This window comes from Acinonyx jubatus, chromosome A2 (genome assembly GCF_027475565.1).
Source record: "Acinonyx jubatus isolate Ajub_Pintada_27869175 chromosome A2, VMU_Ajub_asm_v1.0, whole genome shotgun sequence".
NCBI classification, from domain to species: domain Eukaryota; kingdom Metazoa; phylum Chordata; class Mammalia; order Carnivora; family Felidae; genus Acinonyx; species Acinonyx jubatus.
Window position 1 is genome coordinate 5,534,710 of NC_069383.1, and position 13,877 is coordinate 5,548,586.

The window sequence follows — 13,877 nt, forward strand, 5'->3', positions numbered from 1 at the left end:
TGGGGCGGGGTGCCACGAAGGTGCAGCCCGGTGGCGGTGAATATGGGGAGGGACCGGTCCAGCCGCGACGCGTCCGGTGCGGGGCTGAGGTCTGAGTGCCCGTGCTCAGAGTGACTCCTCTGTTTGTCTGTCTCTCCCCAGGTGGACAGCCCCTGCAGCTCGGGCAGCCCCTCCAAAGGGTTCTTCTCTCGAGGCCCCCAGCACCGGCCCTCCAGCCCCGTGTCTGCTCCTGTGAGGCCCAAGGCCAGCCCCGGCTCTCCCAAAACCGTGTTCCCATTTTCCTACCAGGAGTCCCCTCCGCGCTCCCCACGCCGCATGAGCTTCAGCGGGATCTTTCGCTCCTCCTCCAAAGAATCTTCCCCCAACTCCAACCCGTCTACCTCGCCCGGGGGCATCAGGTTCTTCTCCCGCTCCAGAAAAAGTAAGACATTGATGCTATTGTTTCAGGTGGGTGCCGGGCCGCTGGGGACTTCCCTACGGCCCGCGGGGCCACGGTGCCATTTGCGGGGCGCCCAGGCTGGCTGGGTGGCTGTCGGTGACTTGGTGCTGAGTACCTATGTCTGTGGCCATCCCCCAAGAACAGCCGTCGCCCCGGAACACTGCCGCTTTCCACCTGTCACTTTCTCCCTGTACTAAGGCGTCGGTTCGAGGCTAACCAGAAGCATCCCGGTACTCACTCTGTGACTTCTAAGGACAGCCGCAGACACTCTGGCCGGCAGCCTTCCCTGAAATCAGCAGTGCTGTGGTCTGCCAGAGGTGGCCCTCGCGGCCCGTGGCTGGTTTCATGGGGTTTGAGCGTCCCTGTTTCTGACAGATCCTCACTTTCTGTTCTGGGCTCTGGGCAGCTGGGGTTGATCTAGAGAAACAAGGGAAGGAAACGTATGCTTAAGAGAGAGTCGAGGCTCGTGAGTGTTTGTGAGCAGAGGAGAAAATACTCTCCGCGGAGCACTGTTGATCATAAGCGGAAATGCACGAGGCAACCTGTAAAGGAGACAGAGTTTTTCTCCTTCCCCCGTGTCTCAGCGCATCGCCCCGCGCCTTCTGAGTTTTTCTGATGACGGAAAGCTCCTGTTGGGGAGGGCAGTGACTTGAGGTCGTCTCTTCCCAGCCTGCATTTGCACTCAGGACCTGCAGGCTAAAGCGATACTCTATCTGCAAGGCCGGGGCACGCGGTGCAAATTCAGACTCTGTGATTTGCAAGGAGAGGGCGGGGAATGCTCTTGGGCACGCGGTGCAAATTCAGACTCTGTGATTTGCAAGGAGAGGGCGGGGAATGCTCTTCTTTTCTTTTCTTTTCTTTTCTTTTCTTTTCTTTTCTTTTCTTTTCTTTTGTGGTGTGGGATATTGTTGCCAGTACCCCCGAAGTCATCCCCCTCGATGAGCAGACCTAAGCATAAATTCACAGATGTCATAGGACACAGTGGCCCTCCAGGGGACATCAGGGGGGCAACATGTAGTTGGGAACTATATATACAAAGCCCACGAGGGAGGCCTGTGTCCCAGCACCGATGTCCTTGCATGCTAGGAAGCATCCCCAGCTTCCTTGACAGAGATGCTGAAATTCTCAAATGTCCTCTAAGAGGAGGGGATATCAGATCTTCATCGGCGTGTCCTGTTTCTTCAACGGTGGCATCAAGCCTCCGTTGGTTATGACAGAACGAGGCTGCATCAGGCTCCTGGGGCTGCCGTAACAAAGTACCCCAACCTGGATGGTTGGGACAACAGAAATGTCTATTTTCACGTTTCTGGAGGCCGGAAGTCCAAAATCAAGATGTCGGTAGGGCGGTGCTCCCTCTGAAGGGTCTAGAGAAGAATCTTCCGCGACTTCCTCTTGGCTTCGGGTGCTGCCAGAAATCCTCGGTGTCCCTTGGCTTGTCGAAGCATCTCTCCGATCTCTGTCTCTGCGTCCATCGTCGCCTGTGTCTACGTCCGTGAGGCTCTTCTCTTCTTATAAGAGCTAAATCATATTGGATTAGCAGCCCGTCCGACTCTAGCGTGAGGGGATCTGCGGTGACCCTGTTTTCAGAAAGGTCACCCTCTGAGGTTCCTGGGAAGGCATGAGTCTGGGGTACACTCTCCAAGACAGGACACAGGTTGTATGGGAAAAGCCGAGATGTACAGTTCACATCACGGGCTGGGGGCATAGACGATTTTGTGGGTGTGGAGTGGCCAGCCTGTTACGACCAGGGTCCTTTCTGAAGGTAGAAAGGAGAAGCCACGATACGGGGTCTGGGAGGGTGGGATGTTGGCTAGTGGACAAGGGCCAGACTCTCAGCTCCCTGGGAAGCAGGAGCCCTTGCTGCCTTTTTCTGTTCGGCATTGTAAAGGGTTCTTCCATGTTCTTGGCCGGAAGATACTCTTTCAAAGGTCCGTCTCATAAGATGCTATGGAGTAGGCATTGCTTGTCAAGGCTCCTTTCTACCATCTGGCGAGGCAGCTGCAGAAGGGGCTCAGGAGAGCTTTGGAATGGCTTCAGCTGCTCCTAAAGACAAGCATTGATTTCGTGGGGGTGGGCGCTTGGCTTCTCCACAGAAGCTCTCTGGGAAGGGATGTTCAGACCAGAGAAGACCAGGTCCCAGGACACCCGCCCATGCTGCCGCCCTTGAACCACCAACCAAGGATGTTTTCCGAGTCCACCCTCTCAAGGTGATGCCTCCTCGAGTTCTATCTGCCGCCTGCCTCTCTATCGTGTGACTTAGGGCCCACAGGGTGGCACAGGACCTAAAAGTTCAGCAGCCTCCCCGGTGGCACGGATACACACGCAAGCTGGATAAACACCGTGATTGGTTGTTAGGGGGAAAGGAAGCAGGAAGACAGAAACGATCACGCTCCTCTTCAAGGGGGAACTAAAAAAGGAAAAGGAGATAATTCGGTCTTCAGACACTCTGAGAGCGAGGAAGGGAATCTAGGTGGGAGCTTCAGTTCCAGATGGTACATCTGGCCCTGGCACCAGTGGGTACCCAGGCTGGCGGGCGTTCTTGGCCCAGGGGAGAGAACCAAAGCTCTGTTCTAGAAGGATCTTATCTCATGGAGGAGCTGCCTCCGTGGCGTGGCTGCAGTCTTCCACTGATATTTACCTCTGGCCTAAGGTCCAGTGGCACGTTGATTCGAGACATGTCTTGGGGCTTCTGGGTCTTTCTCGTACTGCCTGCAGCCCCACTATGTAGGAGCAAACCTGTTTCTCTTGAGGGTCAGGGTCTTACCCCACCCAAAACCATAATCTGCTTTTTTGCCTCTTCCTCTCATACACTGGTGGGCAGACTATAGCCTGGGGACGAACTCTGGCCTGCCACCAGTTGTTGTAAATAAAGCTTTATTGAAACAGTCACACCCCTTTATTTCTTTGGAGTGTGGCCGCTTTCACGTTGCAGTGGCAGGATCGAGCAGTTGCAGTGGAGACATTATGGTCCAGAATGGACCCTGTCTAGCACCTCAAGAAATCCGAAGTGGCCTTGTGGCAGTAGAAGCTTCCAGAACAGCGAACCTTTATCTTCGAAAGATGTTTTTTTAGAACTTGATCTTGCCTTTGGAGATGAGGAAAGGAAAGGAAAGCCCATGGCAGTATGTTCCTGAATTCAAATAATAGTTTAAAGGTTTTTAAAATTTTTTAATATTGATTTTTGAGAGAGGGAGACAGAGCAGGAGGGAGGGAGGGGCAGAGAGAGAGGGAGACACAGAATCCAAAGCAGGCTCCAGGCTCTGAGCTGCCAGCACAGAGCCTGATGCGGGGCTCGAGCTCACGGACCACGAGATCATGACCTGAGCCAAAGTCGGACACCTAACCGACTGAGCCACCCAGGCACCCCAAAGTTTTTTAGATAATAATAAAACAATCTTGCACAGTCAGCAAGGCAGGACCTCAAGAGTGGCTTAATGTCACGTCACTAAACTTTGCTTTCTAATCGTTATTAATTATTATAATGTAAATATTCTGCCTGATAAACATAAATAATTACAAATGCCTATTACGTGCATTCTAAGTGTGTCCTATGTAACAATTGTTTTAATCTTCATAAAAACCCCTATAAAGTCGTATTTTTACCATTTTTATCAAAATAAAAACTGAGCCACAGAGAGGGCAAGTCATTGAGCAAAGGCCACACAGCTGGTAAGCGGTGGAACCAAGATCTGAACTCAGGTGGCCTAACTCCCGAATCTACTTTTAACCCAGATACGAAGACTCTTCTTTAAAGGAGGGGATTTTAGGAATATATAAGCCAATAATAGGACAATAGCCGGCCATTGAAGAGAAAGGAAAATAGAGGTATTTCCTTGGTTGTTCCTTGCACCAAACTCACTTCCATGTGGAACAAAACTTTACATGTTACTTAAACGCCCCGAAAAGTGGATGAAAATCTTGGGGTGTCAGGCCTTTGTAAAGGGTGCAAAAAATATGTGTGTAAACGCCATGGGAGCGTTCACAGCCTTTCTCACCGTCCCCGGAAGCTTGCAGGCTTGATGCTGAGAGCGTCGGTACATTGGTCTGGGTAGAGAAGAGTTAGATGATCCGCGTGGGAAAAGCACGAGCTAGCTATCCGAGGGAGCAATGCTTAGGTACGTGATGGGGTCCAGGGAGTGAACGGAAGACTCCAGAGGGTGGATTTGAGCTGGGCGGGACGTGGGAGTTTGGGCAGTGAGACCAGAGCCCGAAGCTCAGTTACTGTTCTGGGGAGGACAGAGGGGCAGGGACACCTCTAGAGGGGTGCTCCTGCGTTCAGGGGAGACCACTGCACCCCCAGCTCCCGCCCTGCCCCTTAACACCTCCTCTTTTTTTTTTTTAATGTTTATTTATTTTTGAGACAGAGAGAGATACAGGGTGTGAGTTGGGGAGGGGCAGAGAGAGAGGGAGACACAGAATCTGACGCGGGCTCCAGGCCCCGAGCTGTCAGCACAGGGCCCGACGCGGGGCTCGAACTCACGGACCGCGAGATCGTGACCTGAGCAGAAGTCAGACGCTCAACCGACTGAGCCCCCGGGAGCCCCTCAACACCTCCTCTTTGGAAGGGCCCTCCTCGGACGCCTGCACAGAATAGAAGCATTCTCCACATCACACTGCTTTTTCTCCGCTGCAGATAGCGGGTCTTTATCGCTTCTCTCGGCTGCCCTTCCCTCCAGAACGTACGCGCTGTGAGACGAGGGCCTCTGTTTCGTCCCGGGCTCTTTTCTCAGTGTCTAGAACGGCGCTGGGCACTTAGAGGGCATCCAACAAACCCCTTGCCTTTGTTCATCGGTGAGTCCGCCCGCTGGCCTGGGCTCTCAGGCCTGCCGCTTCCGAAGACGGGGCATTGCCCGCATTCAGCGACAGGTCTCGGCGGCTTGGAGAAGCACGACTCTTCGCAGCGACGGTAAAGGAAAGACAACTGAAAACTGACCACGGAAGGAAGACCGCTTCAAAAAAGCAAACACGCACGCACGCACACCGATGCTCCCTCGGAGCCCGGCCGGCGGAGAGGATTCCCTCTGGCCTTCGCACAGAAGACCGCTTGCCGCGGAGGCCACATCCCTGGCTCCCTCAGGCCCCGCAGCTGCTCTGAGTTGTCATGCACGTCCGTCCATCATCGGGCCTCGCCCTCTGCCTCCCGAGGTGGACGTCGGGTCCCAGGCCGCCTTGCGGAGGGAAGAAGCCGCCAACCCGCCAGCCTGGACCTCTTTCCTCAGCCGCCGGCCCCGGCCTGTGGCTTCTCGGTGACCTTCCAGCAAGCCCCGTCGAACACCTTTTTTAGTCTCCATCTCAGGCTCCCGTAGGACCCGTGCCCACAGGGACCAGCACGTATCCCTTCCTTGGTCTGTCCCTGGAGCGCATTCTTTCCTGCCTTCTAGCAGCGGTAGCCCCAGGTGGGAGAGCTTGTCCTGAGCTCAGTTGTCCATGGTCTTTCTCCAGGATTTCTGTCTTCCGCTGGCAAAGGGCACGCTTTCTCCTGGAAGTAACTTCAGCATGGGAATCGAATCACGGGGGCGCCCTGAGGTCCATTCTCTAGGCTGCGGCCAGGGGGCGCCACCAGGCTGGCCACAGGTCCCCGGGGCGGCTGGCTCCCACCCGCACCCGGGTAGACGGCTTCGAGCTGGCCGAGGTCTGCAGATGTGAGACCTTCCTCATTCAGGTCCTGTGCCCCGCCCCCCCCCCCGGAAGTCTCGTGCCCGTCCTCCCGCCCTAGTTTGAACTCACAATATCCAGATGTATCTTCTGTCTCCTTGTAAAGTGCCCGGATCCTTTGTGGAGCAAGGCAGGCTATGAATTATGAGGACACAAACCGTCATTTCCTTCATGATGCTTTTGAAACTGGGCCAGATTTGGTCACACCACGTCTATAGCATGCTCCGCTTGACAGAGAACTGTAGAACTCACTGGATTCTCTCACCCCGGTGGACACTTTGATGTCAGTCATTATAACTTGGAAAGCCCAGACCTCGCGCCTCCCCCTGACATTTCTAGAAGAATTCCCCTCTCTTCCTCTTCGGATTCAAGATTTTATCGGCCAGGCTTCTTTCCAAACCTTCGGAGAGGAAAGAGGCGTGCGTTTTGTTCAAAGGGAGAGCTCTCTCTCGGGTAGTTTACATTTCCATAAGAAACAAAAACCTCATTTTGGCTTAATCCTGAAGAAAGATTTCCTGATTGTGAAACTGAGTATCTGAAGCCCTTGGTGGCTTAGCCTCTCAGTAACCACCAGCCTTCAGACAAATCAGGTCCTTTTTACCTCCTACTGGGGAAGGGTCCTGGAAATTTGACAACCGAAGTCAGACGCTCAACCGACTGAGCCACCCAGGCACCCCCGTCGTTGGCTTTTGAGGATGGATTTTCTAACTGTAAAGGGATCTCTTTGGGCAAATGATGTTTTGGCTCAAAAGTCAGCATAAAGATATGACAGTAGAAATGCCAACACACAGCCATGATACCGGTCTCGTTATTGATTATAAATGAGCTTTAAAAGTTTGGGGTAGAGGGGCGCCTGGGTGGCTCAGTCGGTTGAGCATCCGACTTCGGCTCAGGGCATGATCTCACGGTCTGTGGGTTTGAGCCCCGCGTCAGGCTCTGTGCTGATGGCTCAGAGCCTGGAGCCTGCTTCAGATTCTGTGTCTCCTTCTCTCTATGCTCCTCCCCTGCTCACACCCTGTCTCTCTCTCAAGAGTAAATAAAGAAAAAAAAATTTAAAAATTAAGAAGTTTGGGGTAGGGAGCACCAAACCAGCCCTGAGGCATTTCTGTCCCTGAGACCATTTCTGACACCCAAGAGGAGGAGGCAGGTTTCTGGCCCGTGAGTTTTGTTATAGCCTCACTTCCCACCTCCAGACTCCACACCACCCTCCCAGGTTCCCACCAATTAGTGTTTTCCCCCAAATGTCCCCTTTTTGCAAGCAGCTTCCCGCATGGATTTTGGTAAACGTTGTTGTTGCCATGAGTGATTCTAGAACATAGACTTCAGGCCTACGGCCAGCTGCTTCCTCACCCTTAACGGCTGAGCGTGTGTGAGAATTGATGATGGCATCTTGGGATCTTTCTAGAAGACTTGCGGGAGGGGGCTGAGTATTCTGCGTTGTGCTCTGTTGTGCTATTCACGTGGTGTCCCAGAGAAAGGGCCTGAGATGGGGTCTGAAATTGCTGTTTTATTGTAGTTCCTGGAGGTACACGAATAGCCTTCAGGCTCTGCGCACAACAGACACGCAAAAGCATTGTGGAGGAGGTTGTCCAATCGTGTTAGGAAGACACTGGGTCCAGATGCAAATGCCATGGGCAGGGTCAGGTTAGCGGGGCAGGGATACGGGGGTCAGAGAAAGGCATTAAAGTCAAGTTGTCAGGCAAGGGCTAGTTGGAGACTCAGGTGAGATGAGTAACTTATTCCAGGCACTATTCGGTAGATTATAAAAATATACAAGTTCGCTTAACCCTTATAATAACTTTTGTGGATTTAACTGTGTCCCCGCCGAAGAGAGATGTTGGGGTCCTAACCCCCAGTCATCTCTGAACGTGACCTGATTGAAATAAAGCCATGGCAGGTGTAATTAACATAAAGCCCTACTAGAGTCAGGTGGGCACCAAATCCAACATGACTTGTGTTTTGTAAGAAGACGGGCACGCGGGGTGAAGCCACGTGACAAAGGCAGAGACCGGTGGGGTGGTTCTAGAAGCTGAGGGATGCCAGGGGTTGCCAGCAGCACCGGAAGCTGGAAGAGGCAAGGAAGGATCTGGCGGCTTTTCCGGGGGAGCTGCTGACACCTCAGTTTCAGACTTTGAACCTGCAGACTGCGAGGCAATACATTTATTATTATTTTTTCATGTTTATTTATTTTTGAGAGAGAAAGAGAGGGAGATGCAGAATCCGAAGCAGGCTCCAGGCTCTGAGCCGTCAGCACAGAGCCCGATGCAGGGTTCAAACCCATGAACCGTGAGATCATGACCTGAGCGGAAGTCGGGGCTTAACCGACTGAGCCCCCAGGCGCCCCTAGGCAATACGTTCCTGATGTGCTTTGTCACTGCGACTTTCCAAGAGGGCAGTTTGAGTAGCCGGGGAAGGAAGGAGAGCGTGTTACCAGGCCAAGGACTGAGACAGAGATGGCTTCTTTCAAGGTGTTTGGGTCAGAAGGGAAGGGGAGGGGAGGGAGGGGCGGCAGATACCTGGTGCCCAAAGGTGGCGTGAGCTCCTCTACTCCTCCCGGCCCCTCCCTGCATGTAAAGGGGTTTCCACCAAAGTCGGGGACAGGATATCACTTCCTGCCCGTGTGCGTCTACAAGGCTGGAGGCGAAGACAGCCGGGTGCTGAGGGTGTCGGAGGCTGGGGGCCCGGATCCGGTGCCTCAGTGGGGAGGGCAGCGGGGCCAGCCGCCTTCCTGGGCGGGACGGAGACACGAGCAAGAGAAACCCTTCTCACGTGGAACCACTGAGAACCTGGACTCATTTCTTGCTGGGACCCCCCTGAGCCGATCCTGAGGTGTGAAGGTAGACTGGGAGTGAGTGGGTGGCTTGGCGTTAATGGAAGTTTTGGATTGGCCTGTTTTAAGATAGGAGAGATGAGCGCATTTATAGGCTGAGAGCCAATGTCAATACGCCGGCAGGTTGTGACAGGCCAGGGACGTGAGCCTGTGTCCCTCGCTGGTGTCGGCTTCTGTTCTCCATTAGACTGCTGGGCTTGTGCTTGGGGGACGCCTCCGTTTGTCCTCGTGGCCCCGACAAGGCTGTCTGTCTCCCCAGTACTGCCTTCACCCACTCCGAGGCCATCTGGGTCCCTCCGGGTTGTTCGGGGACTTGCGCTGCTGCGGGTGGGGACCTCCTGTTCGCACCACGAAGCACGTTTCTGCAGGTGGCTGCCACGGCGTTTATCAGTGAGCTCTGAGCTCAGGCTCAAGGTCAGGTCTGCAAGACGGCTGCTAATCCCTGACAAAAGTGACTTGTTCTGGGTCCCAAGGCTTGGTAGTGACGTCGGTGTGTGTGAGCTCGTCTGGTCTGAACGCGGCAGGTGCTGTGCACAGTGTGACCCGTCCTTTTCCTGAGGACTCCCGGATTTTGCTCCTGAGAAGAACCAGGCCGCCCCTCTGACTTCACTGAATTGACCCTGCCTCGCAGTGGTGGCTCCTCCCTGGGGCCCTGAAGAGCCACGATACAGTCTCTTCTGCACCTCTTTGGTCCTCACACATACATATATATGCTAGAGCATGTGCACACATCTGCGTAAATACTGTCAGATAGCTGAGCCCCCTTCCTCTATTAGGCACGTTCTGAGAAATGTTTTCCTGCCTGTTGCCGAGATCGTCTGGAGTTCTGGAGACTCAGAAGGCGGCCATGCTGTCCTCAGCTGCTACGTGCAGCCCCTTTCTCTTGTCTTTTCTGCCCCCTGTCCGCTGGCCCCTCCTTCTCCAAAGTTCCAGTGCATGGCCTGTCCCTACCACGTGTTGGCGGAGTCTGATAACCCGTCTGACAGCTGCCCCTCCCCTTTCTTCTGCACGGAGCCTGGTTTTATTCGGGGCCCAGCCCCAGAGCAGGACCTCCCATTGGTCTGATTCAGTTGGAATTATCCCCTTCCCATTGGGGAAGTGCCTGGCTTCGGGGCCACTGGCCTGGAGGGTGAACCGGGACCTATGTCTTGCCAACAAAATGTAAGGAGAACTCTGTGAGGAATCAAAGAAGACGCACCTCCCCCAACAAAAAAGAGACACACGAGAACCAATTCCCTCTCCTTACTTTGTGGTTTCCAGCCACGGTGGCCATCTTGTGACCATAGCCAACATGCAAGATGGCGGAACAAGAAGGCGGGAACGTAATCCTCTTACATCACTGAGCTTAGCATTCTAGATGACCCATGTCCTTGTAGTTTAGTCTCTTTTAAGTTATGTTTTTCTGGTATAGGCCAGTAAAGGATCCTGACTGATACACGTCTCTCTGGTAACAGAGGTGAGATTCATCCGGATGGCAACCAGAGCAATGCTGAAAAATTGGGAATATTCCAGATGGAAGGCTGGGGGCAGGAGGAGAACTGGAGCACAGTCTTTAATTTCCCCCTGTGCTATGAAGAAAACTAGAGCAGGGTACAGAGGCAGATGGGGGTGCTGTTTTGTGGAGGATGGTGAGGGAAGGAGAAGTCCCATAAGGTGACCATGACTGAGCCAGCCAAGAGCAGTGCAGAAGTCTTAAGACAGGGGAAGTGCCCAGTGCAGGTGAGCAAAAGCGTCACAAAAATGTCAGTTCCCAGCCTTTTTGTTTTTTTCCTCCCAAACTCACCCTCAACAAAGTAGATAACCGAACACGCTTATCAGGCCGACTTTGGGCCAGGTCTGGCTGTTAGAGTTCTGCCTTCTGTAAACTCACTTTTTCTATATGCCATTCCTCCCACTGTTTCCTTAAAAAAAGAAAAAAAAAGGTTTGCTTTTGAAAAGTTCCTACGTTGTGTTCAATGACTTGAGCGGCTCTGAAGGGATGGCCGCCGTGGGTCCAAAGTCCCGGGGCGGCCGGTCGACCTCGAACCACAGAGCCGAGTGAAGGCCATCCGTGTTAAATCTCTCCTGCGTTCAAGACAAGACGGGTTTACTCTGTGTCCCCCTTTTGCCTCCATATTCCGAATGCTCGTTTGAACCTGATTTTCCATAGAAAAATGTGGGGGTGAGAGAGCAGATCTGGGTTCCATTAACAGCCCCCCATCGGGCACTGCACGCTTCTGGGGTTTTTCTGGCTTTGTGGCCGAGTGACCACTAGGGGGCGATACAGCCTCACGTGCTGAGCCTTATGCCCCAGCTGGTTGGCTCTGCCCGGAGGACAGAGGCAGGACTCGCTCGCTGTCCCTGCCTGGTTTTTCCCAGCTTGGGAAGTCTACCTTCAAATGCACAGCCCACACAGAAGAAAGCTGACGTCCCTGAGCAGACGGTTGGACCTCACACCTGACCAGCCCCCACCAGGCCTTTTAAGGGGGGTTGAAGGTGGGGGGGATCATTTCACTTTGATTACATTTGCTCAGTTGGTATTTAATGAGAACCTGCTATGTGCCAGGCACCCGGGATACAGCCAGCAGGAAGTGAGCTCCTGCCCTTGTGGGGATTACGTTCTAGGGAGGAGAGAAAAGGAGACGTATGGATAGGGGTTGGAGGCTGCTGTTCCGTGTTGGGCCATGGGAAACGGAGGCATCGAGCAACGGTGGGATAGAACCGGGGAGCCGACCAGCCGGATGGGCGTGTGGGCAGGTGCACCCGCAGAGGGAGGAATGGCACAGGGGTCCTGAGCGGGGGCACCTGCCGAGCCTTGTGCTGGTGTGGCTAGAACTGAGCGAGGAGGGAGATGCTGGTGAGGTCCGCGAGGCGGGGCAGGGGCCTTGCAGGCCAGGGCAGGACTCCAGGTTTTCGCTGAGCGATCGTCAGCACGTGTTGTTCAGCAAATGTCCTGCTCTCTGGAGGCATTAGCCGGCTACTGGGCAGGGAGGGTCGGGGGGGACCAGCTGGGAGCCGCTGGAGTAGACCTGGAGATCTGTCTTGGTGGCCTCCTGCCTCCTTTGAGACGTCCTCAAACCCTGCCATCTCCAGAAAGCCGTACCTTAAGATCAGGCTTGCCGTGAGCAGTCCCCCAGAACTCAGAAATACAACTGTTATTTTAAGTATCTGCGCGCTCCGTGTTCCCCTCCGATCTGCTTCGGGTACCTTCTGTCTTCCGGAAGATCGTGTGTTTCGTGTTCCACTCGCTTGCCTCTTACTTTCCCCCACGCTCTTCCAGGTCCACGTGCTTAAGGCAGAGCCTTAAGCAACACAGTGCCCCCCCCCCCGCCCCCGAGGCCTCTGACTGTGGTCCTCCCTGAGGAGAGCACGGGGGTCTGGGCGGAGGGCGCAGCTGGGTAAGCAGATGTATCTAGAGGAAGGATGAAAAGCTGCCGTAACCTGCAGGAAAAGGGCTGGTCCCCATCACACTGTAAAGGGGAAAGTCATTTGGGGTCCCCCGGGGCTCCCTTTTCTGTCTTCTCCCCCTTGGGGGCTCCTGGCTCTGAGAGCGACAATGCCTTACCCTCTCCCCCGCCACCCCAGACCAAGACCAGCTTGCAGGGACAGGTCTGACACAGGCATTCAAACCAGCATGTACATGACAGAAGTGAAAGTTTCCATATTTCGGGCGCGGTTGGCACATTTAGTGTATAACTGAGGAGGAGTTCCTGCCAGACGTTTCGGAAGCAGTTGTCTCTTCAGAACCCCACAGTCGTGCAGTCATGGCTCTCGGGGTCTCAGACAGGGTGGCATTTTGGCAGCTGGCCCCCCACTGAGCAAGAAATGGTATCTCGTCGTCATACGTGGGCACTAGTCTACACTGAGTGACGGCTATGGAGGGAAGTCAGCGCCGCCCCCCCCCCCCACCCGGGCCCTGGAATGTTATCTTTGTCCTACCAGAAAAACACATTGAAAATCGCTGACCTGGGCAGCCACCTACTCTCATTACGCTGACGGCGACTCAAGGTCACGACCGTGGCATCTGGAGGACGGGCAAAGAGGAAAAGGTGGAGGGCAGATCCCGGGACCCAGGGAGTGTGCGTCGGCCCAGTGGGAGGAACTTACCGCACGGGGCGTGAAGGCGAGGCCAGAAGCTTCATCCCAGGCTGCATGGATTGGGATGTCTTTGACGGTGACCCCCAGCAAGAGACACGTCGTCTGCGGTAATCCAGAACATGCTTGTTTTTCTCCAGCGTCGACCCTGGCCTCTGCCCTCTATTTCCAATTCGATGCCCGTTTGTTCTAAAAGCGTGCTTTCTCTGACCCACACGGCTGGTTTCATGGGGGGGGGGGGCACGGCTGGGGGGGGTGCGCTTCAGAAGATACCACCCTCGCTGGTCATGAAGCGCAGGACGGCTGTGGAACGCTTGCAAAGTGGGTCTGGCTGGGAACTTCCAGGGGCTTTGCCAGAGACGAGCCATGGTAGACGTTCGAACTCTCCAGGACCGGCTCACCGCTGCTACCGAGGTCACGTGGACTTTGAACACCCCAAATAAAGTTAACTTTCGGTGGGTCGTTAAGCCGAAATACCAAAATCCCGCCACGGGTGACTGTCCTCCCGGAATAGGTTACGTCTCAGTTCCGACAACCCGGCTCCTTGTCTGTGGATCCGAATCGAAGGGTGCCCTGCCAGCCATTTGAAATTCGCATGAGCTTTCCAGAGGAGTTTATTTAACTTGGAAAACTCCTGGTCCTTTCACACTATGTCTATCTTGGATCACAGACAGCTTCTCCTTTCTCTGCCGGCAACTTGAGTTGATTTTTCAAATAAAAGTTTGTTTTCCCGTAAAATGCCAGAGGTTTTGTACTGTGTGCGAAGGAATGAACTTTAGAGCCTCGAGTCTCTGATTCACATGCCAAGGGCTTCCCGGTGCCGAGAACCCCCTGCCTCGCCTTACCCTCGGAGCTGGCCAACGCCAGGCGGCCCGCCAG

The 13,877-nt window shown here is 54.3% G+C and overlaps 1 protein-coding gene across 5 annotated transcripts in view; it reads left to right on the top strand.

Moving 5' to 3' along the window:
* Positions 1–13,877, top strand: part of PRKAG2 (protein kinase AMP-activated non-catalytic subunit gamma 2) — a 258,595-nt gene that overhangs the window by 81,012 nt on the left and 163,706 nt on the right. For all 5 annotated transcript variants that reach the window (XM_027051158.2, XM_027051161.2, XM_027051160.2 and 2 more), the window contains one exon: positions 142–421. In XM_027051158.2, the coding sequence (XP_026906959.1) occupies positions 142–421 (280 nt within the window). The remainder of the gene's footprint in view (positions 1–141; positions 422–13,877) is intronic.